This window comes from Corvus hawaiiensis, chromosome 7 (genome assembly GCF_020740725.1).
Source record: "Corvus hawaiiensis isolate bCorHaw1 chromosome 7, bCorHaw1.pri.cur, whole genome shotgun sequence".
In the NCBI taxonomy this organism is placed as follows: Eukaryota; Metazoa; Chordata; class Aves; order Passeriformes; family Corvidae; genus Corvus; species Corvus hawaiiensis.
Window position 1 is genome coordinate 25,232,687 of NC_063219.1, and position 20,880 is coordinate 25,253,566.

Below are 20,880 nucleotides of genomic sequence, written 5' to 3' on the forward strand. Positions count from 1 at the left end.
GCCCTGGCACGATTTCAGCTGGGGCTCGGCAGCCTGGCAGTGCCGCAATATCCGTGCCTCACACAGGGCCCTGGGCTGGGCACCCCATAGCTGGGCAGGGGTCTCACCTGGAAAGTGAGTGTAGGGGATGTAGGTCTCACCTGCAAGCTCATGAGGGCAGTGCAAGAGCCCAAGTGAGCGAGGGCATGGGGTAGGAGTGGAGCATGCTCCCTGCCCTGGGGCCCCACGGTGGTTATCTGCCCCCGGTTTAATCTCTGCCCGCACCCCCCATCCCTGCCAACCTCCTTGGGCACTTATCAACAGCAAAAATATGTTGGCTTCGAGCTGGGACCGTTACTGTGGCTTTGGGAGGAAATCGAAAGGGGTTTGCCCTGTCTCGTGGATGGAAATGTCTGCTCTGGCCCTGCTGTCAAGAGTAGAACAGCCTGGTTTTGGGGGTGACCTCCATCCTCCTGGTCCCAAGACTCCCATCTGGGGACCCACCCATCTGGGTACTTTTGCTGTGCCACCCCCAGGCACCATAACCACCATTCCCAGACAGAGGTATCTGTCTCCTGCTTCATATATTTGGGGTCCAGACACTTTCTCCCACCCCAGGAAGTTAATTCTTGTCCCCAGCCTCCTTTCAGAGCTCTCTCCAGTGGCATGTTGCCAAATTTTCCTGTTTTGAGCATCTCAGACCCCGGCTCTGCTCCCACTGGGGTCCTTCACTGGCCCTGTGGGATCAGGCTTAGCTTGGGGAGCTGGTCTTGCTGGTGGCCAGTGGCCAGGCTGGGTGTGGGACTGCACTGGGCTTGCCCTGTTGCTTGCTTCCTAGCTGTAGGGTCTGACCATGGAGGATCCATCTGGAATCCCAGGGATGTGGGGGCACCAGGTGCCCATCAGGGAGCAGGCTCAGAGTTCAGCCAAGTGCTTCCCATTGGCAGTGGTGGCCCCGTGCCAGCGGCGGTGGCTGAGAGGCAGGATGGCAGCGGCCTCGGTACCTGAGTATCCCAGCTCTGCACCTGGGTTTTGGGGGATTCCCAACCTTCGGGAAGAGCACACATGTTGGCAGGCAGGGAAGGAAATGGGACCGTGGTGTGTTTCCTAGGAAGCACTAGAAATAGCCAAGGGGAACTTTTGACCCTGGCCCCGCTCTGTGTGTTTCTCTCTCTCAATCTCTCCTCTCTTGCTTGCCTTTTTCTCACCCTCTCCTTGCTCCTGCCTGCAGCCATCCCCGGGGGAGAGCATCACCAAGCAGGTAGAAGTCCTGGTAAGTGCAACCAGTCACAGAGGCTGATCTCTGCCTCAAGACCTCCTGGGGGGTCACTTGTACCTGTCCCATTGCTGCAAGCACCCCCTGCAGCCAAAATCCCTCAGCCTGGAATGCTCCTGTAGTTTCCCAATGTACCTGGGACCCTGAAGTCCTCTCTCCCTGCCAGCCAAGGTGATGATGGCCATGCCAAACACCAAGCGAGATGCCCAGGTTTGGTGGCAGAGGCGGTGGTGGAGCCGAGCATATTGGGGGCCGAGGCTTTTGCTGCAAAGCTGGCTTTCCTGTCTCAGAGCTGGGTATCTGTTATTTAATCTGTGGACATGAAATTGCTAAGACAGTGTAGACAAATGCACTGCCAAAGTCAACGCGGACAGCTTCCCCCCGGCCTGCATCCAGCTTGCCGGCCTCCCTGCATGTTGGGGCTGGGACCCAAGGGATGGAGGCATGATGGTTCCCATGAGAAGGAGGATGAAAGCCTTCCTCACCTGAGATCTGGCTTTGCCTCACCCCTTTGGTTGTCCAGGAGATGTTTCCAACCGTGAGAAAGAGCATCCTTAGCTAGAAAAAATCCAGTCAGAAACCTCCTTTGCTGGCTTTGCTGTCTTTCAGGGATGTGTCCTGGTATTTCTGAAGCCTTTCTCATGCCTTTCATCACCTTCTCCAAGCAGAAGGGACCTGCAGGTTTTGGATGCTGCCAGGAGCTTGGGGACATGCCAAGCTAGCTTGGGACTGAAAGGTGTATTCTTGATGGGGTTGGCTGAGGGATCTTCAACCCAAAGTGACTGGGACCAGCCTGTCCTGTGCTGGGCTGGACTGGGTTGTACTGGCTTGGCTGGAGTCTCTCTCCACAGGGGACGTTTGCAAGGTCTCTCCCAGTGCGGCGGCGGACAGGAGTGTTTAATAACAGGAGCGCTGGCTCCTATCAGCTGATCGCAGGCTGACTCTTCCTCGTGCAGGGGCTGGCGGCAGAGATGCGGCGTGGCTGCGGTTGGGAAGGGGGGAGCAGGGCAGAGCCTGGGGAGCAGGCGGAGCTCAAGCGCCCTGGCTCTGGGCACCCTCTTGCCCGGGTCTGGAGGGTGCCAGGAGTGGGCCCACCATGGCGTGGAAATGGATTAGCAAGGGGCTCACTGCTATCCAGGTATGGGGAGGGAGAGGGGCTCTGGTGTCCCCAGCTTGCTTGCCCTCCTGTGCCTCAGTTTACCCATGCGGGAGCTGGGGGTGAGTCCTGGTTTCCCCATGTCAGCTCTCTGTTGGGAAAGGCAGTGGTTTTGGGAAGTTGTTGCAGCTGGATGGGGTGATATGGACTGATGGGGCTCCCCTGGCCAGTGGGTGTGGGTATGGGACCCCGGATATCTCCATTATGAACGTTTGGGGCACTGCACAAGCCATGGTGGGGATCCATCCTGATCACTGGTGGGTGATGCAGGGACGAGCCCACATTCAGGTTCAGGCTTGTTCCATGCACCCTGGCTCTCCCAGGAGAGGTTTTACCTCTCTTTTTGCTGCATTTTAACACCTTATTTGCCCTCAGCAATGCTGGGGGGTTTCTGGGGTAAGCAGGCAATTTGGGACACCAGGAAGAAAAACTGGAGGGGGAATTGTCACTACTGTCCAAGCACCTCTAGGCACTGAGGCGAAGCTGCTGCCTTCTGGCTTTGGCTGGGAGGGGAGACATTGTCCCCAGGCCCCAGGGCTGCTGAGCCCAACTCCTGCTCTGCAGGGCAACCTGACCTTGAAAGGGGCACGCAAGGCTGGTGGAGGGTGACGCTGGCTGTCCATGGGAGCAGCTCTGGGACTGTGCTGGGTGGGCAGAACGTGGCAGGCAAAGGATGTCAGGGAAACCTCTCTCCCACCTCCTCCCGTTGTCTTGGGTGTGCTGGCTGTGGGATGCTGCAGCCTCGAGGAGAGTGGCAGCAGTCCTGCAGCTCTGGGGACCAATGGGGCATCCCAGGAATCAGCTGCAGGATGCATCTCTTATTTCTGATCCTTCCAGGCATGTTGCCTGTGTGAGATGAGTCTTTAAATGACTTCTGCTTATTAGCTGGAGATACTAAAACTAATGAGGTGCAAGTGTGTTTTTCCTCAGCGGTTTTTTTTGGAAACCCTGCTTTGTTTTTCGGCTGAGGTCACAAAGTCACAGAGTAAGCCGGCTGCAGATGAAATTTTCGAGGCCGGAGAACATGCATAAATAGAAGTTTCCTGCTCCAAGAGCTCAAACATTTCCTCCAGGCGTTTGGCTCGGTGGAGCTGGGGCCAAAGCAAACTGTCGTGCCTGGCTGGCTCCTCGATGCTGCTTGGGCAGCAAACCTGCCCCTGCTCTGGGCAGGGCCAAGGCAGCTCTGTCCCATCAGGTGTGTGCCTGCAGCCTGATGGAGAGGGAAGAAGAGGGATTTGTGACATGCCTGAAACTGTCTCTACCAGCTCAGCATCTTCCCAAAAGGTCCTGTGGGACCCTTTGGCAAAGCACCTGCCCCACAGTGCCCATGGCAGCTGGTCCCAGCTGCACTGGAGTTGTGAGAGTTGGGTTTTGCCTGTGGGATCAGTCTCAAGCTGCTTGTGCCACTGGGATGCTTGGTGGGATTTGGAGACAGCGATATTTTGGGGTTGTGAGAGTACTCAGTGCAGTGTGGTGGTGTGGTGGGGGTGGGATGCTTTGGCAGCACCATCACACCCAGGTCTAGCAGGACCCCTGTGCTGGCTGTGGCTGGGTCATGGCAGTAACTTGCTTTTCCTCTCTGGTTCTTTAGGATGCCACAAAATCCCCCAGGAGTGGGCAGTCACGCTGCAAAACATCCAGGTAGCTGCCTCAGTTTCCCCTTCTGATGACCATCTTTGCTGTGCTTGAAGCTCCCTCTCACCAACACCTGCTTCTCCAGAGGTGCTACACCTGGGAGATGCTCCCAGCGGAGAAGACACAGGGGTTATGACCCACCACTCCCAACCTGGGTCCCCAAGACACTCCAAGAGGACTGGGAGCAGGGGAAAGGCTGCAGGCAGCTGTGTCCTCATGTGTGCCAGCCTGTCTTGCAGGGTGGGGAAGGGTCCCTGTGTCCCCTCCCCGTGCCATGTCTTGACAGTGGTCCCGTCCCTTGCCCAGGAGCATGAGCCTGACTGCAGCCATGGAGAGCAGCTGTGAGCTGGACCTGGTGTACATCACGGAGCGGATCATCGCCGTCTCCTACCCCAGCGCGGCCGAGGAGCAGAGTTACTCCAGCAACCTCCGTGAAGTGGCCCACATGCTCAAGTCCAAGCATGGGAACAACTATGTGGTGAGGGGCACAGCTAGGTCCCTGTCAGGCTGAGGAAGGGGCTGGGGTGCTTAGCCGCTGGGGATGGGTGCTTGCAGGGGAGGGATGCTGCACCCTTGTCTCCATCTGGGCTCCGTTGAGGGAGGGTCTTTGCATTATGGGGGATATTTTCTCGTTGAAGGTCACCAGTGCCTTTCAGACCCCCTGGGAGTTTTTGGTCATTGTATTGCCCTGTGGCAAGGTGTTACCCAGGGTAATGTGTCCAGGGAAGCCTCTCACAGCAGGATTTGGGAAGGCTTTGGGGTGAGGAAGAGGTGAGGTGGCAGCAAGGGAGGAAGATGTCCTCTCACTCTGTTTTTCGTCTTCCCTAAAGCTTTTCAACCTCTCTGAGCGGAGACGTGATGTCAACAAACTTCACCCCAAGGTGGGTCACAGCTGTGAGAAGCAGCGGGCTTCTCAGGGGCCTCAGGGCAGGCCTGTCTGCAGGACCTGCTCCCTGCTACAAGATGTCTGGGGGAGGAACCTATTCTACCCAGCTGGGAAAAACCCTGAGAAAAGCACTGAGACTTCACACTGTATTTGTGGTATCTCAGCCTGACTCCCATTGCCCTCCCAGCCCCCCATTCTCAGCTGAAAACGGGCTGTTTGGAATCTCCTGGAGACCTCCCTAAGGCATTGTCCTCAATCCCTGTGACAATGGGGGAGCCCTCAGAAGCTGACCCAAGTAACCTGGGATGAGGGGCCTGAGATGTGGGACCACGATGGCCTCCCTGGGCCAGGGATCTGGGCAGTGGGGTGCAGGGTTGGGGCTGGGAGGTGCACGTCAGAGCAACACAGTTAATGCCTACCCTGGATACGTGCCCTGGGCTTTGCACACTGGCAGGCTGTGGACTCTGCATGGGAGTGCATGTGGATGTGAGCCCAGGCTGTTCCCCCTGTTCAGGTGCTGGATTTTGGGTGGCCTGACATGCACACACCTGCGCTGGAGAAGATCTGCAGCATTTGCAAAGCCATGGACACGTGGCTCAACGCGGCGACACACAACGTGGTGGTGCTGCACAACAAGGTGGGCAGGACCCGTCACCGGGGCACAGCGATGGAGGCACTGGGGGTCTGTGGGGCTGCAGGGATCGGGCTGAGCAGCCTCAGAGGCTGAGAGATGTAGGGAATGTGGTGGTTTGTGGCTTGGGGTGTGGGTAGGTGTCAGCACATATGTGTAGATTGGTGTGTGTCTAATAAGGGCTGGGGCATCTGTGGGCTGGCGTGTGCATATAGGGATCAGTGTGTGCCTCTGTGTGGGGTGGCTGTGCCCAGGTGCTCACAGGCCCTGCTGCCCCTGTGACACCCCTTCTGCTGTGTGTCTGCAGGGGAACCGTGGCCGGCTGGGGGTGGTAGTCGCTGCCTACATGCACTACAGCAACATCTCAGCCAGGTGAGAGAGACGTGAGGTCTTGGGTTGGCCCTGGGGCCCACTGGTGACCTCCATCCCAGTGGTGCTGGTGCCAATACTTTCCTTCAACCTCATCTGCCCTTTCATCCCCACAGTGCTGACCAGGCTCTAGACAGGTTTGCCATGAAGCGCTTCTACGAGGACAAGGTGGTGCCGGTGGGACAGCCATCCCAGAAGAGGTGGGTGCTGGCATGCCTTTCTAGGCTGGCTTTTTCCCCATAGGGTGGTTGGATGCAGGGGTCCAAGGTGGATGTTCCTCTGTGGGTTCTGCCCCTGAGCTGCCTGTCTGCCCTCCAGGTACATCCATTACTTCAGTGGGCTCCTCTCTGGCAGCATCAAGATGAACAACAAGCCCCTCTTCCTCCACCATGTCATCATGCACGGCATCCCCAACTTTGAGTCGAAAGGAGGTAGGTGCCCCCAGCTGCTTCCCCAGCCTGCTTCCTCCCACACCACCACCCCACACTGCCTGGCCAGGCTTGTCCTCCTTGGGGGATATTTTCTGCCATTTCCTTGGCAATTTGAATTTCCCTTTCCCTCTCAGAGACTGTTCACTTGTATTAGCAGGGTGCTACTCTTTCCTGGCAGAGATGCCCTCAGGGGATGCCCTCCTAATGCTGGGCACTAACCTGAGCTGTGAGGTGACATGACACCTTTTCTGACAGCTTTTGGAAGGATGGTACCAGACTGGGATTGGGGTTTGGGATGCAGTACCCTGTCTGGTGCTGGTAACTCACCCAGGTCATCATCTCACCCTATCCCCAGCCCAGCACTTGCCCTAGGTCCTACAGGACCCGAACTGTGAGGGCTTTGCCCTTTCTCAGCTCATGCACAGCATCCTTTCTGCCCATTGCAGATGTTTCTCTCAGTCGGTGCGGGCTGGCTGGGGCGGGGAGTGGCTGTTTGCCTTGGCTCCCTCCCTGTTTGGATTTCTCCCCCGTGACTAATCCCTGCCCTGGCCTCTCCGCCCAGCCGGCTAACAGCAGTGTGCCTTTTCTCCCCGCCTTGATGTCTTCCAGGTTGTCGGCCCTTCCTGAAAATCTACCAGGCCATGCAGCCCGTCTACACCTCGGGGATCTAGTAACTATCTCCTCACCACGGGGCTTTCCTCCTGCCCAGCGTGGGGGGGGGAGTGGCAAGTGGGGGAAGATGGAGAGGGTCAAGGACAAGTCCTGTGTGGTCTTGTGCTCTGTGCTTAGTCTGTTTGAGGTTCAGGGAACTGAAAAAAAGGGGCTTCCTTTTTTTTTGGAGGTGGTAACTGGCCATGCTGGGCGTACTGGGCCATACTGGACCCTTCTGCTGAGAGGGCTGTAGTGACTCCACGTATCAGCAGAGGGAGCCTGGGGCTACACGGAGCCTGGGGCTGGGTGTCCCCGGAGGGACTCGGGACAGGGATGGGGACATCTCCCTGGGAGATGACAGCAGTTCTTCTCTCTCTGCCCAAAGAACTGCTCCTCCTGCCTGGATTAGTCCTCACAGATCACAGAATATTCTTAGTTGGAAGGGACCCAGAAGGATCATTGAGTCCAACTCTTAAGTAAATGGCCTGTATGGGGATTGAACCCACAACCGTGGTGTAATTAGCACCATGCTCTGACCAGCTGGGCTAATATCCTTTTTTTTTTCTCCCCCAAAAAAGATTTTCCCCCTGTTTTAATCTCCCCACTTTTTTTTCTGATGCTGATCCTGGGAGCAGGCACTGATGAAGGCAAAGCAGGAGTTGATTTCTCCAGCCTCCCAGACACTCTGCCAGCACCACATCCCAGTCTGGGTGGGACCCTTGGCTCCTGGTCTCCCTGGAGGGACCAGAGCACTTCACCTCCGGGCTATTCCCATCTCAACCCCCAGGACCAGGATCTCACTTCCATGTAGCCATGGGTCCCTGTTAGCTGAGATTTACTGCCGTCCCAGCCTTGCCTTTCAGCTTTTAATAGACTGTTTATGGGATGCCTGTAATAAACTCCAGGTTTATCTTGCCTGTGAAATCCAACTCCTTTCTTCCCTTGTCCCTGGCTGCTGACGCCACCGCCCGTCGGCAGCCTGTCGGCCGTGCTCTGGGAGGGAGGGCTTCCCGCAGGGAAACTGAGGCAGGGAGAAGAATCTTCCCTGAGATTTCCCCCTCTGTGTCCTAAGCTCCACTTGAGCCGTGGGAGCCGGGTGGATGGTGGAGGGTTTGCCCAGCCCCAGCACTTGGAACCTGGGCAAACCCTCCCACCCAGCAGTTTTTGCACCCTTGCTGAGCTGTGCCTCAGTTTCCCCTTCCCATCCTTCTTCCACTGGGAATGGGTGCCCCTTGAGGTGGTGGACAGGACCCCTCTCAGTCACAGGGAGGGCCAGCTCTGTGCTTTTTCCTGGCTGGTTTTGGGTGGAAGGGCTGGTTGAGGTGGTGCTAGGAATTCTTGGGGGGCTCTGTACCGCAGCTCACATCCCTCCACCATTCCTCTCTGCAGCAATGTGCAAGGAGACAGCCAGACGGGCATCTGCATCACCATTGAGCCTGGCTTGCTGCTCAAGGGTGATATCTTGGTAAGGATCCTCAGCTCAGCTCCTGGTGTAGCAAGCAGCCAGGGGTTGGGTGGTCTCCTTGCCTCAGGACCCCCAGATTTCCCCTTGTCTGGGTCTGGGGGCTTGTTCTGATGGCCCATCCCCATTCCCCTCTGCAGCTGAAGTGCTACCACAAGAAGTTTCGCAGCCCTACCCGTGACGTGATTTTCCGTGTGCAGTTCCACACGTGTGCTGTGCATGATCTTGATGTCGTCTTTGGCAAGGAGGACCTGGATGAGGCCTTCAGAGGTAACTGCCCTGGCACTTTCCTGCTCCAGACTCCCTCATCCTCCTGCCCCTGTAACTCTGGTGTCATCATGGGGACGTCTGGGCACCCACCCCAGATCCACCCCTGCTGAAACAGGGCACCCCCTGCTCTGTCTGCAGGGTGTGGTGCTGCTCAGGAAGTGGTGGCACCATCATCCCTTTCGTGTCCAAAACCATTACTGATGCAGAGGGGCTGCCTCAGGGTTGTTTTGGGGGCTAAGATGCACTGCCCCATGCAGGGATATCCCCTAGCAGCTCCCAGCCTTAAGCTGGTCTGTAGGCGTGTTTGGGGTGACTGGCTACTACTGGAGGTATGGATGGAGTTAGTCCCTTTATTCTGCTCTCTCCTTGCCAGATGACCGCTTCCCCGAGTATGGGAAGGTGGAGTTTGTGTTCTCCTATGGCCCTGAGAAGATCCAAGGTATGGCTGGCTCAGTGCCATGGGGATTCGGAGCTGGATGCTGTCTCCTTTCCCTCTCCTCAGCTGTATCCCCTGCTCCCTCCCTTGTGACCTCCACCTGCCCCATTGCAGTCCCTTTGTCACCAGGGTGGGATGAGGCATCCAGGCAGTAAGGCTGATCTAGGAGCACCCATGGATGCCCTATCTCTCTCGCTCTCTTCCCCAGGAGGCTGCTCTCCAAAGCCCTTGCTGGCCCGGGAGAGATGGAAGGAATGTTTGGCAATGAAGGACTCCCTTGCTCAGAAAGTCCAGACCCATGCACACTCACTGTCAGTCTGTGTGCCGGTCTCTAGGCAACCCCAAAAGCCCCAGGCAGTCTTGTACACCTTGTTTGTGAGTCTCAGTGTACATCCTGTGCTCATCCATGTCTTGATGCTGCCCTTCCTACAGGAATCTCCTGCCTTGTCCTATGGCTCCTGTTCTATTTTCCTTGCATGCACTTTTTTCCACCTGTTCCCCCATTCCACCCTTGCTGGTTCCATTGTCATCCTGTCTGACCATCCTGCCTCTTTCCAGGCATGGAGCACCTGGAGAACGGGCCCAGTGTTTCTGTGGACTACAACACGTCCGACCCACTCATCCGCTGGGACTCCTACGAGAACTTCAACATCCAGCGTGAGGACAGTGCAGAGGGGGCCTGGGCTGAGCCACCCCTGCCCAGCAAGCACCTGGAGAAAGGTTAGGGCTCACAAGGTGGTCAGTGGCCAAAGTGTCCACATGGAAATACCCCCTACCCCAGGAAAGTGGACACTGGTGGGCAGCAGAGCTGGGGACAGGTGGCAGCTGGTGGGAGCAGTGTGGCCATGGGATGGGAGAGGAAGATCTTGTGGACTTTGCCTTCTGCCACTGTGCCAGGGAGCTTAGGCTCTTTTTTTCAGCACTTTGCTGTCAAAGTCCCTGTTTGCACAAGCAGAGTCCAGCCGTAGTTTATGACCCAGAGCTTTTGGAAATCCAAACCCCGTGTCTGCAGGACCATTAGGTATCCCAGCTACTTCCTCATGCTGCAAGCACAGCAGGATGTAGCTGTGCCTTAGTTTCCCTGAGGGTGAGGATGTCATACTGGCCTTGGAGAGTCTGCTGCATCTCTCAGAGCTGGGAAAAGCCCCTTGAGCACCCATTTTGTTGCAGCAAGTTGACTGCTGTTACCCACTTGGCAGGAACGGGCAGGACTTGTATGTCGAAAGGTGGGGGACCCCTGTCCTGGAGGCAAGGCCACCCGTGGCCAAGCAGATGCCTGGACTTTCCTGGCCAGATCTGGAGAGGCATCCCTGGAGCAGGGACAGCTGCAGTCCGTGATGTCCCTGAAGGTCACCGGCTGCTTCGAGTGGGAGCTGTGGATGCCATGCTTGCAGAGGAGGGTGGGGGCTCTGGGTGCCTGGGGCGGGCGAGAGTGTCTCTGCTATGGTGGTCACATGGAACCGGACCTGGGACGGCTCTGTGGAGCTGGCACGGGCACTTGCCTTGGCACAGGGCAGTAAACAGGCAACTCGTGATGTGCAGGCTCAGCTATGCGGTAGGAGCTGGGGAGCTGTGGGTCCAGCCTCAAGCTGGCAAGACTGCCTGGCAGCCCCCTCCTGCCTGCAGAGACCTGAGTGCCTCATTGCATGTGTTCCCCTCTGAACCCTGGGCCAAAGTTTCTGCACCCCTAGCCCCTCACAGGGCTGCAGGGGTACCCCTGGACTCATCTCTGTCCTCTCATGGGGGTCTTGGTGAATATTGGGGCTGCAGAAGTGCCCCAGGGCTCCTTTCCGTTCCCCCTTGGGGGGTCTTAGCAGACGTCAGGGCTGTGGAGGTGCCTCCATGCGCCGACTTGGCTGTCCTCTGTGCTGGGAGGGTGGCAATAGGGAGTGAGGGCACCTTGAATTTTTAAACATTGCCCCAGTTTGGAGATGAGCTGGGACTGTGGAAGGTTGAAGCCACAGGCAGAAGGCTGCCCTCTGACCCCTGCCAGCACAAGTAGCTGCGAGAAGCCCATCTGTAAGGGGTCTTTCCCCAGCTGTCCCATGGGCTACTTTGAGCAGTGGTGGTGAGAGTTGGTGAGGGCTCAAGGGGCTCCCATCTTCTTCCCTCTCTGTTGTCACTTTTCCTCTTTTCCAGCCTGTCCCGAGCCAGGATGGGGGCTCTGGTGTCCGGCTGTGCAGGGGGGGTCCCTGTTTATGGTCGTTCTTCCCTTATTTGGTCAGGGAATTGCACGCCACATTTTTGGCACCACCAGGCGTGAGCAAGCGGCGTCCGGGGGTGGAGGGGGGTGAGGTTGGCACCGGGACCCACGCTGAGCTGGGATCAGCCGCTGCTCCTTGTCCCTGCCACTGCCCGTCCTGCCATTCGGTGAAGGCTCCCCACAGACTGTCGCTGCAGCCTGGGCCACCGGGATCGGGATCGCCTGCCAAACGGTGGGTTCCCCCATGCCGCCTCTCTGCTGGCCACAGCCGCTCTCAGTGGCAGTGGATGCCCTTTCTCCAGCAGCTTTGTCTCAGCATGGAGCACCCATAAGGGCTGGGGGGTGCCTGGCAGGGTGGGATGGTCCTGTGGGACCCCAAAGCTGGAGAGGCAGGTGGGTGGCTGGGGATGGTGCCTGTCCTGGTGTTCCCCTCGCCTCTGCTGTGCTTATCTGTGGGGACTTGGAGAAGGGGAAACTCATTTGCAGTGGGGTCATCAGTTGGCTAAGCTCTTCCAGAGCAGGAGGCATGAGAGGGGGATCTGTACCCCCACATCTTCCTCTCTGGCTGAGGGGACACAGCTGGATTCAACAAGCTCTCTGTGAGCCACTTCCATGGGACATGCTGGCCCCATCAGTGAACTCGCCCTCTTTCTTTGCTCAGCAAGGTCTCTGCTGCCCACTGTGTTTGGGCTGCCCCATGGTCCTTAGGGAGAGTGGGGTATGCTGGGATTCCCCCACAGCCTGTCCTTCTGCCCCTCATCCATGTCCGCACAGCCTGGGGAAGGCAAGTGGCTCTGCGGGCGCTCCTTCCTCTTCCTCGAAAGGGCTTTGGGGTCAGTGGTGGCTGCATGAGAGGTTCCTGCTGCAGTCCCCATGGCCATTGGTTGGCTGAGGGTGTTTGAAGGCCGAAGGGAGGTGATGGCATGCTTCTTCTTCTGGCTGTTTTTGCGGTTGCCAGCACTGTGGTAGCTCTCCTTGGGGTGCCAAGCTGGCTCCGGGGAGGCAGGAGGAGGCTAGAAGCTGGATGTGGCATTGCTGGGTGTGCAGCAGGTTGGAGGATAGCTGCAGAGAAATGTTTGGGGTACTGCAGATGCTGGTGGGTAACTCTGGGAGGAGATCGTTAATGGCCTGGTTTGGTTTTGCTGAGAAAACCACTGCTGATGGAGAACAGGGTGCTGGGGCTGGCATGGAGTCAGTGGAGGGGTTGTCCTCGAGGTCTGCATGTGTGATTGCTCTGCCATCCCAGGGTGGTGTGAGAAAATGTGAAAGGGCTGGGCATGTGTCCCCAGCCCAGCAGTTCCCTGTAACCACTGGTCCTTGGACCCACCCTGGGCTGGTCCTGCCTCCCCCATCTTTTTACCGGGCCTGGAAGAGAGTGGCCAGGGCCTGGCCAAATCCAACATCTGCGAGAGAGTTCCTAAATCCCCACCTGAGTCATGGTTCTGGCATAGGGCTCCCCTGCAGCTCATCCCCACTCACAGGGCAGGGCTGGCCGGGGTGGGGACTGGGAGGAGCATCCCACCCTTCCAGTGAGGGGAGGTCACAGCAGAGCCTGAACTGCGTGTGGCAAAGGTCAGGGAGTGCTGGAACCCCACAAGTGGAGCTGGATGCTGATCCTACCCTTTTCCATGGAGGAGAAAGCCCCTCCATGGGTTTGCTGTCATCTGTTTGTCCCCCAGGAGTGGCATCTCATGGGGCACACCTTTCCTAGTGGGGTCAAATCCTGTCCCACTTATCACGAGGGGCTGAGGCTGCCCAGGAGGGTAGGCCAGGCTGTGCAGAGATGGAGAGCCAAATGGGCCAGGCCAGAGCTGTTAAATCCATTGCCGGAGCTGCTGGCAGGCTGCTGCTCTCCCCCTGCGGCTGGATCTGTCCCTAGGCCAGGCTTGATGAGGAGGGGGGCCACTGGCTCTCCTCTTGCCTTCACCAGCTGACTAAAGCTGAAGGAATCCACTTCCCATTCCTTATTCTGCCCCTCTCTGCTGCTCTCTGCTCCATCTCCTGCAAGGTAAGGGTGAGCTGAGGTGGGCATTTTGGAGGGGATTGGGGATCTGTGTGGGCTGGATGGGAATTCACAGGGAGTGTCCCCTTTGCTTCTGGTTATTCCTCATTGGAGAAATGCTGGAGCATCTGTGGGCTTGGCGAGACATTTCAGCTGGAGTGTGGCTATTCCCAGGGCAGGATCTGTCCTCTGACCTGGTATTTGGGGTTGTCATGTGGGGTGGTGATGGGGTTTGTTCGCACTGGGACCAGGAACCAGGCAGGGCTGGGATGCAGGGAGAGAGAGCCCAGCTGGTGGAAGCTCAGCCCCTTCTCTTCCCCCTTTAAACTGTCCTTAAAGTCAAAACTTGTAGCAGTTCCTGTGCTTAGGGCTGGGGCTGTCCCCTGGCAGGAGTGGGGAGCTCTGTCTCTGCGCTCCCGCAGCCGACACGGCCGGGACAAAAAGTAAGGCAGAGAAGCAAGCAAACTTTGGAGGTTTTGGAAGGACGCTGGCTTGGCATGTGGTATTATCTGGGAGCAAACAGGGCTGTGAGTCAGGGGGCTGGCTGGAAACACTGCTCTCATCCCCTGCCGTCATCCATGGGGGTGTGGGAAACGTGCAGTTTGGGGGATTAGAGTGGAAGAGCCTCACGTTTTGCCGAGGATGTTGGATCCGTTGAGGTGTGGAGTCCTGAGCATGGGTTCAGGCGGGGGCCTGGATGTGGGGTGGGCTTGCTGTCACCTGGACCAGCAAATCGTCAGCGCCATCCTAGCATGGATTTTGCTTGGAGTGGAGCAGTTCAGTCTCAGACAGCTCTGGACTGAATGGGATCGTGCCGTAACTCCTGTCACAGAGCAGGGCCGTGTGTGCATCCCGAAAACAGTGCTGGCGTGTCCACGCTGTGCCCGTGGTGCTGGCAGGGCAGGCAAGAGGATTGTGAAAATGGGTTGGCAGGGTCGGTGGTTTGTCCATGGCTGGTTTCCACCCCTCTTTAGCTGTGTAGTTATTTCAGATGGAAACCCAAGTCTCCAGCAAGACATTTGAATTTGCAGACCCGTCTGGATTTCAGCATCATGTGTGGCTTGGAAGTATATCCCCACCCTGAATGTGTCGCTGCTCTTTGGGGACAGGTGTGACGCATGCACACAGGAGCCGGGCAGGGCTGGGTGTCTTAAATGAGGGGGTCACCCAGCGGGGTGATGCTCAGTGCACGGTGCGAGGCGGGCAGGCTGTCCAGCTGTCCGGCTGTCTGTCCTGCCTAGGAAACAGTTAACGCGGCGGAGCCCTGCCTGTGGAGGAAGTAGTTAATATTCATAGCTGGAAGCTGTCTGTCTGGCTGTCCTCCCTCCATGGCTCCCACCCTCTCCGCACCTCACTGAGGTTAACTCGGGCTGGGGCTGGAGCTTGGGCGGCCCCGCCGCCCTCCCCGCGCCGCTCCCCTTCCCCTCCCGCTCCTCCCTGTGGTCCCTGTGTGGTCTGGGGCGGAGGGGAGCACGGCCGCACCTCCTCGCCTCCATCCCATCTCCGCCACCTTCGGCTCTTCCATCCTCCCCTCCAGCTCCCCGTGTCCTGGGGTTCTCCGTATCCCACCCCTTCCGGCGCCCCGCCGCCGGCCGGGTGCCCCTCTCGCGGCCCCGCGGGACACGGCGCTGGGAAGGGAGTAGCTCCCTCCGCGAGAGGGAAAGCAAAGCCAAAGGGACAAACGCCAACCCAAGCCAGCTCCAGGCCGTCGGCTCCTGTCCTGGACGGACACACGGAGCTGGCTGCGGACGCCGTTCGAGCTGCCGCCACACCAGGTGCCCCTGGAAGGCTCTGGTGCTGGAAGGGGTGAAGGAAAGGGATTTTGCTTCCTGCTCCGTCCCTTGGCCTGGGATCTTTTCATTCCCGTCCCTTTTGGTAAGTCCTGACTTTGCTTTTCTTTGGTCTGGGGGCTGGGTGGGGAATTCATGGCTGTGGTGACCCACGGCTCAGGGGATGGGGTTGCTCCGTGCCATCATATCTGGTTACAGGATGAAACCAGCGATGAGGAGGCTGAACTCTTCCCTATGAGATTCAGCTCACACCCCAGATCCTGCAAAGGGTCCCGGGATCCCAGGGTCTTCCCTGCAGGAACGCAGAGATGCATTGGGGCCAGGGCTCTGGGTGGTGGGGAGTGGAGGCAGCAGGTGGGATGTTCCTGGGTGCGGGACGGGGGGAGACACGGTGATGCCTCAGCCTTATCTTCTGCACTGGTGCATAGCTGTGGACAGGATTTATGCTGGTGCATGATGCTGTGTGCTGCACCCCACTGCGTGTGAGGCAGATGCCTGGGATTTTGGGGATGCAAGCTGACCCCCTCAAGTGTTGTCACACTTTGCTGGACCAGTTTTTTTACTGGGTGTAGCCACAGGGTGCTGGGGAGGGAGAGGGCAGAGCATTTCTCCTCTGGGGCAGTGAGCCTGGCAGCAGGGCTGGGACCCGGCTCAGAGCTTCTTGCAGCTGCCTCCATACAGCTGGAGCAGATAGAGCCAGAACAGAGCTGCGTCCGGGGCTGAGCCCACGGCAAACCCAGCCCACGATGGGATGGCACAGTCTGCCAGGCTGGAGCTGCTCTGACCTTCAGGGATGGAATCTGACCTTGCTGGGAGCTGCAGACACTTTGCAAATGGGGTCCTGAGAGCCTGCTGCTTTGAGGGTGGCTGGTTTGGCTAAGGCGTTCTGTCCCATTATCCCTTAGTTTTTATTTTATTTTATTTTATTTTATTTTATTTTTTAAAATTTTATTTCATTTTATCTTCTCAGGTGACAAGCAATAGATAGTCATATGAGTGATAGTGTGGCCCAGGGTTAGTGGAGGAGGCTTCAGAGTGGCAGTGAATAGCAGGATTTGTCCCATGGCATCAGAGCCCAGGAGGTCCATGGGGCTGAGGACAGGATGAGCAATCAGGTGTGGGTCAGAGCAGCCATAGGACGAGGGCTTGGCTGATGGCTGAGCTGTCACAGGCTCTTGCTTACTACTCTGGTACTGCTCTTGAGGGGCAGTCACCAGCCCCCCTATGTCCCCTCCTAGCCAGAGGTTTTGGGGAAGGTGGGACATAACACTCGGAGCTTTCTGGCTCTGCCGTGAACTGCATTGTGTCCCATCCTGACCTCTCTTGGAGACATTTCTCCCAGCCGTGGGGCAGTACCCAGCCCAAACAGTAATTAAAGCCTTTCCCGTTTATTTTCTCCCTAGGCACCATGTGCTTACATTTATATTTATTTATTCCCTTTTGCTTTCCTTTCCTTTGCCCTTTTTATCCCAGCCCCCATCCTGGCTTTTGCCCTGTTTCCCGAGACCAGCCAGCACCCATTGCTGCCATCAGACAGGAGGGCTGTGCCTTTCCTCCTGTCTCCAAGCAATGTCTCAGCCTGTCCAGCATTGACACTGCCCTTGGATATGCTGCTTTTTTCTTTTTCCCTCCATGGAAAGGGTTTTCCTCTCTCTCTTCCCCTTTTCCCTAGTAAGAGAGGTGTTGTGGAGTTAAATGCTACTGGCTTCTGGCTTTACTGGCTGGATGAAGAAGCGCTGAGTCTCTGGGAGAAATTCTCATCCTTTCCCATACTGAGTGCCCAGAGAGGACCTTGCTGCGTGGTCCTGAGACATCTTCAAGCCAACGGGAGGCTTTGGGGGCTCAACTGCCTCCTTGGGATACTGCCAGTGGGGGTTCAGGAGTGGAAAATCAGCAACAAGGAGAGGGCCATGCCTTGGTAGGACTTGGGCTCGGTGTTATTGCCCCCCTCTGCTGTATGGTGAGGGGGTTGTTGGCGTGGGAGCTGCTGGAATGCGGGTGCGGCGGCGTGGGACTGGTTAAGCTGTCCCGGCTCGGAAGTGTTTTGCTTGCAGATAGGACCGCTCTGATTTCACACTATCGTGTTAGGGCCGTCTTCCGTCCCTGAGTCAGCCGCCTGGCCCCCTGCCAGGGAAGAGTCATTTTTTCCTCCAAAAGAAAGTGTTTAACACTGCTTGCGGGACCTTCCAGGAAACCTCGTCAGGGAGCTGGAAAAACAAGAGTTTGCAGCCTAGTCGGTGCTGCGCTTGCTCTGGCAGGGGGGGATGCAGCTTGGGAATGATTCCCATTACTGTCAGTGGTCGAGGTCCCTCTCTATCCCCAAAATCTGTCTGCTCCACTTGGAAAGGTTTAAAGTGTGCAGCTGGTTGTGGTGTCGGTGCTGACGGATGTGATGGGAGCTGGGGGCTCAGAACTGGAGTGCAGGATTACTGGTGGTGATGCTCCCATGCCCTGGCTACCCCCCAGCCTTTTGGAGCTGCGGAGCAGAGCCAACTGCCTGCACTGGACTTGAATCATGGTGCCGGGACCTTCCTGGGGAGGAGGTGCTGCATGTTCAGGGTTGGGCAGTGGCACTGCTGGTGTGGAAGCTCTGGGGCAGACTGACCTGGCCTGAGAGAGGGAAGGGAAAGAACAGAAAGGATGGGAGCCTGTCTGTAGCCAGGGAAGAAAAAGTCAAGGATGTCTGTCTGGCTGGATCCATGCATCATCTGGGAAGAGAGTGGGCAGGGAGAGGGAAGGTGGGTCTGTGGTTCATCTGTCCTTCACCCATGGGATGAGTACATCCATCCAGCTGGAGACACAAAGAGCTGCAAGGCCACATCTTGACTGCCTCCACCCGTCCTCCTACGGCCTGTGGTGCATCTCCTTCACCCTCCCTCTTTGCCTCCCTGGTGCCACGTGGCCCTTTGGGGCTGGATGAGCCCTGCGGAGCAGCGATGGCTGACTGTGTGGGTAGCCCCGGCCCTTCCCAACCATGAAGAAGAATTGCCAGGAATGATGCCTGGAAGTAGGGCAGGGGATATTTGGTGGATCCCAGGGGAGCAGGCAGTGCTTGCGTGCAAATCGGGGGGCTGTGGGGGTATGGGGATGGGGAGGATCTGGCTCCGATGTCTCTGCATGGTGGCGCCGGTGGGAGTGTGGAGGGTGCCGAGGAGACATGGATGCTGGTCGTTAAGTGTTCTGGCACACGGAAGAAATCGAAATCACCAGCTAATGGAACCCATTAGCTCCGTGCAGAGAGCCAGCAATTGATCTGGGGTCTCGTGTTCGTTTCTCCCCTTGCAGAAGTTGGGCACACGCAAGGGCCCCTGGATGGGAGCCTCTACGCTAAAGTGAAGAAGAAAGACTCCCTTCACGGCAGCACCGGTGCCGTCAACGCTGCCCGACTCCCGCTCTCGGCAGCACCCAACCACGTCGAGCACACACTCTCAGTGAGCAGCGACTCGGGCAATTCCACCGCCTCCACCAAGACCGACCGGACTGATGAGCCGGGGGTGACCGGGGCACCCAGTGGCCAGGCGGTGTTGAGCCCTGAGGAGAAGCAGGAGCTGGATCGTCTCCTTGTTGGCTTTGGCTTGGAGAGTGCGCCGCCCATGCACAACCACGTGCCCGGCCCTGTGCCGGCACGCCTGCCCGCCATGCCGGGCCGCCACGTGGTGCCGGCTCAGGTGCACGTCAATGGGAATGCCGCGGCACTGGTGGCCGAGCGGGAGACGGATATCTTGGATGATGAGCTGCCCAACCAGGACGGGCACAGCGTGGGCAGCCTGGGCACGCTCTCCTCCTTGGATGGCACAACCACTGCCAGTGAGACCGGCTACCAGGAAGCACCCCGGGTGGGCAGCCTGTCGTCGCTGCCCAATGGCCCCTCGAGCTGCAATGGGGCTGAGAAGCTGCTGAAGGAGGGGCTGTACGATGCTGAGCCGCTCTCCAATGGTGGCTACCCCTACAACAACCAGAACACCCTGATGGGCCACCACCTCCATGACACGCTGCCTTCCTTGCGGCCCTCGGCATCCACTCAGGAGCACCTGGCTGGCTACCCACAGCGCCTGCCAGGCTCCCATGCCCCAGGGTGGCTCCAGCCTCAGCCACTGCCCAGCTCCCAGCCCTACCTGTATGCCTACGACCACCCCGGAACCTACCGCTCCCGGTCCTTCCCGGCAGTGGACACTGCCAAGTACGATGTGAACCCGGCGCTGCCCCAGGCCCCGGCTCGCAGCACCAGCAGCCGGGAGGCTGTGCAGAGGGGCTTGAATTCCTGGCAACAGCAAGGAGGAAGCCGGCCACCTTCCCGGCTGCAGGAGGGCGGCATGGAGAGCCACAGCCCCAGCATCTCTAGCTGCAGCCCCCAGCCCAGCCCGCTGCAGACGGTGCCCCCTCACAGCCACAGCATGCCTGAATTCCCCCGGGCGCCCTCTCGCCGGGAGATTGAGCAGTCCATCGAAGCACTGGATGTCCTCATGCTAGACCTCGCACCTGCTGTCCACAAGTCGCAGAGTGTGCCTGCCACATCCCGTCAGGACAAGCCAGCCGGATCCCTGCCTTCCTCCCTTTCGACCCAGCCCATTGCTGGTCTCTACTCCCGGCCAGCTCCGCAGGTGGCCCAGCCGAGGTCCTTTGGCACGTCTGTGAGCCCCGTGGTCACCGAGCCCGGGGCCAAAGCCTATTCTCCCGGAGAGCTGGACTATGGGGTGCATGAGTATCGGGAAACCTATTCACCCTACAGCTACCAGCTGGCACCGCTGCCGGAGCCCAGGAGCTACAGCCACGCCCCAGGTGGAACACAGATGGGCACTGTCTCACTCAGCACCTCGTGCTACAGCCCTCTGGGGTCTCAGCAGCAACTCACCTCCTCCCCACCTTCCCCCACTGTCCCAGCACAAAACCAGACGCCCCTCAAGGGACCGGAGAGCTATGAAGACCTGTCGAGGTCGGCAGAAGAGCCCTTGAATCTGGAGGGCCTGGTGGCCCACAGGGTGGCAGGTAGGATTCTTTGATTCCTTGGGGGGATGGGGAGGATCGCATGTCCCGAGGTGCTAGAGCATGTGGGGGTGGCATACATGGTGGAGCTGGGGATAAGTGATGCAGAGACTCCTTGTTCGTGCTGGATCTGGGCTTGGGACTGAGCCACCTGCCATGGAGATGTGCAGGGCAGGGGAGCAGCCTGGGCTGCTCTTCTTTGCTGAGATCCTCCTTTGCAGCTTGCTGTCTGCAGCAGCATTGCCCAGAGGTGGGAAGGGGTGGCTGAGAGCGTCAGATCTCCCCCATCCTCACCCCATTGGGGTAACAGGGCTGGTCCATCCCTGGTGGCAGGGCCAGTCACTGGGGGGATTTCTTTCTTTTGGGGAGAATATGCAGAGTTTGAGAAAATATTTTCATCTCTGGCTGAGGTTATCCTGCCTGTACCCCACTTGGGCATGGTGCTCTCCCTGCCCAGAGCGTGATCTGGTGTAGGGTCCCAGCAGAGAACTTGCCTTGTGTTTGATGTAGCTGCTCTCATCCCTGATTTCAGTCTCTGCTTTCCCCCCTGGATTGCTAAGTTCAGTGCTTGGACCTCCTCCCTGGGCAGCTGTGATGCTGCTGGAGTGGGGACTAGGCTGTTGCCTGTAAGCTGTAATTCTGTGCAGCTTTGCTCAGGGCGGTTTGAATCTGGACCTAGCCATGGGGCAGTGCTCAGGGGCTCGGAAGACATTTCCCTGC

At 58.1% G+C, this 20,880-nt stretch overlaps 1 protein-coding gene across 15 annotated transcripts in view; it reads left to right on the forward strand.

Annotated features, from left to right (window-relative positions):
- Positions 1 to 20,880, forward strand: part of TNS1 (tensin 1) — a 66,341-nt gene that overhangs the window by 20,710 nt on the left and 24,751 nt on the right. For 9 of the 15 annotated variants that reach the window (XM_048308761.1, XM_048308762.1, XM_048308764.1 and 6 more), the window contains 14 exons: positions 1,211 to 1,252; positions 4,003 to 4,052; positions 4,353 to 4,524; positions 4,877 to 4,927; positions 5,447 to 5,569; positions 5,871 to 5,935; positions 6,049 to 6,132; positions 6,251 to 6,363; positions 6,973 to 7,033; positions 8,404 to 8,479; positions 8,617 to 8,746; positions 9,120 to 9,185; positions 9,741 to 9,902; positions 18,463 to 20,163. In XM_048308761.1, the coding sequence (XP_048164718.1) occupies positions 1,211 to 1,252; positions 4,003 to 4,052; positions 4,353 to 4,524; positions 4,877 to 4,927; positions 5,447 to 5,569; positions 5,871 to 5,935; positions 6,049 to 6,132; positions 6,251 to 6,363; positions 6,973 to 7,033; positions 8,404 to 8,479; positions 8,617 to 8,746; positions 9,120 to 9,185; positions 9,741 to 9,902; positions 18,463 to 20,163 (2,896 nt within the window). The remainder of the gene's footprint in view (positions 1 to 1,210; positions 1,253 to 4,002; positions 4,053 to 4,352; positions 4,525 to 4,876; positions 4,928 to 5,446; positions 5,570 to 5,870; positions 5,936 to 6,048; positions 6,133 to 6,250; positions 6,364 to 6,972; positions 7,034 to 8,403; positions 8,480 to 8,616; positions 8,747 to 9,119; positions 9,186 to 9,740; positions 9,903 to 18,462; positions 20,164 to 20,880) is intronic. The other 6 variants (XM_048308763.1, XM_048308771.1, XM_048308767.1 and 3 more) reach the window with 2 other exon arrangements.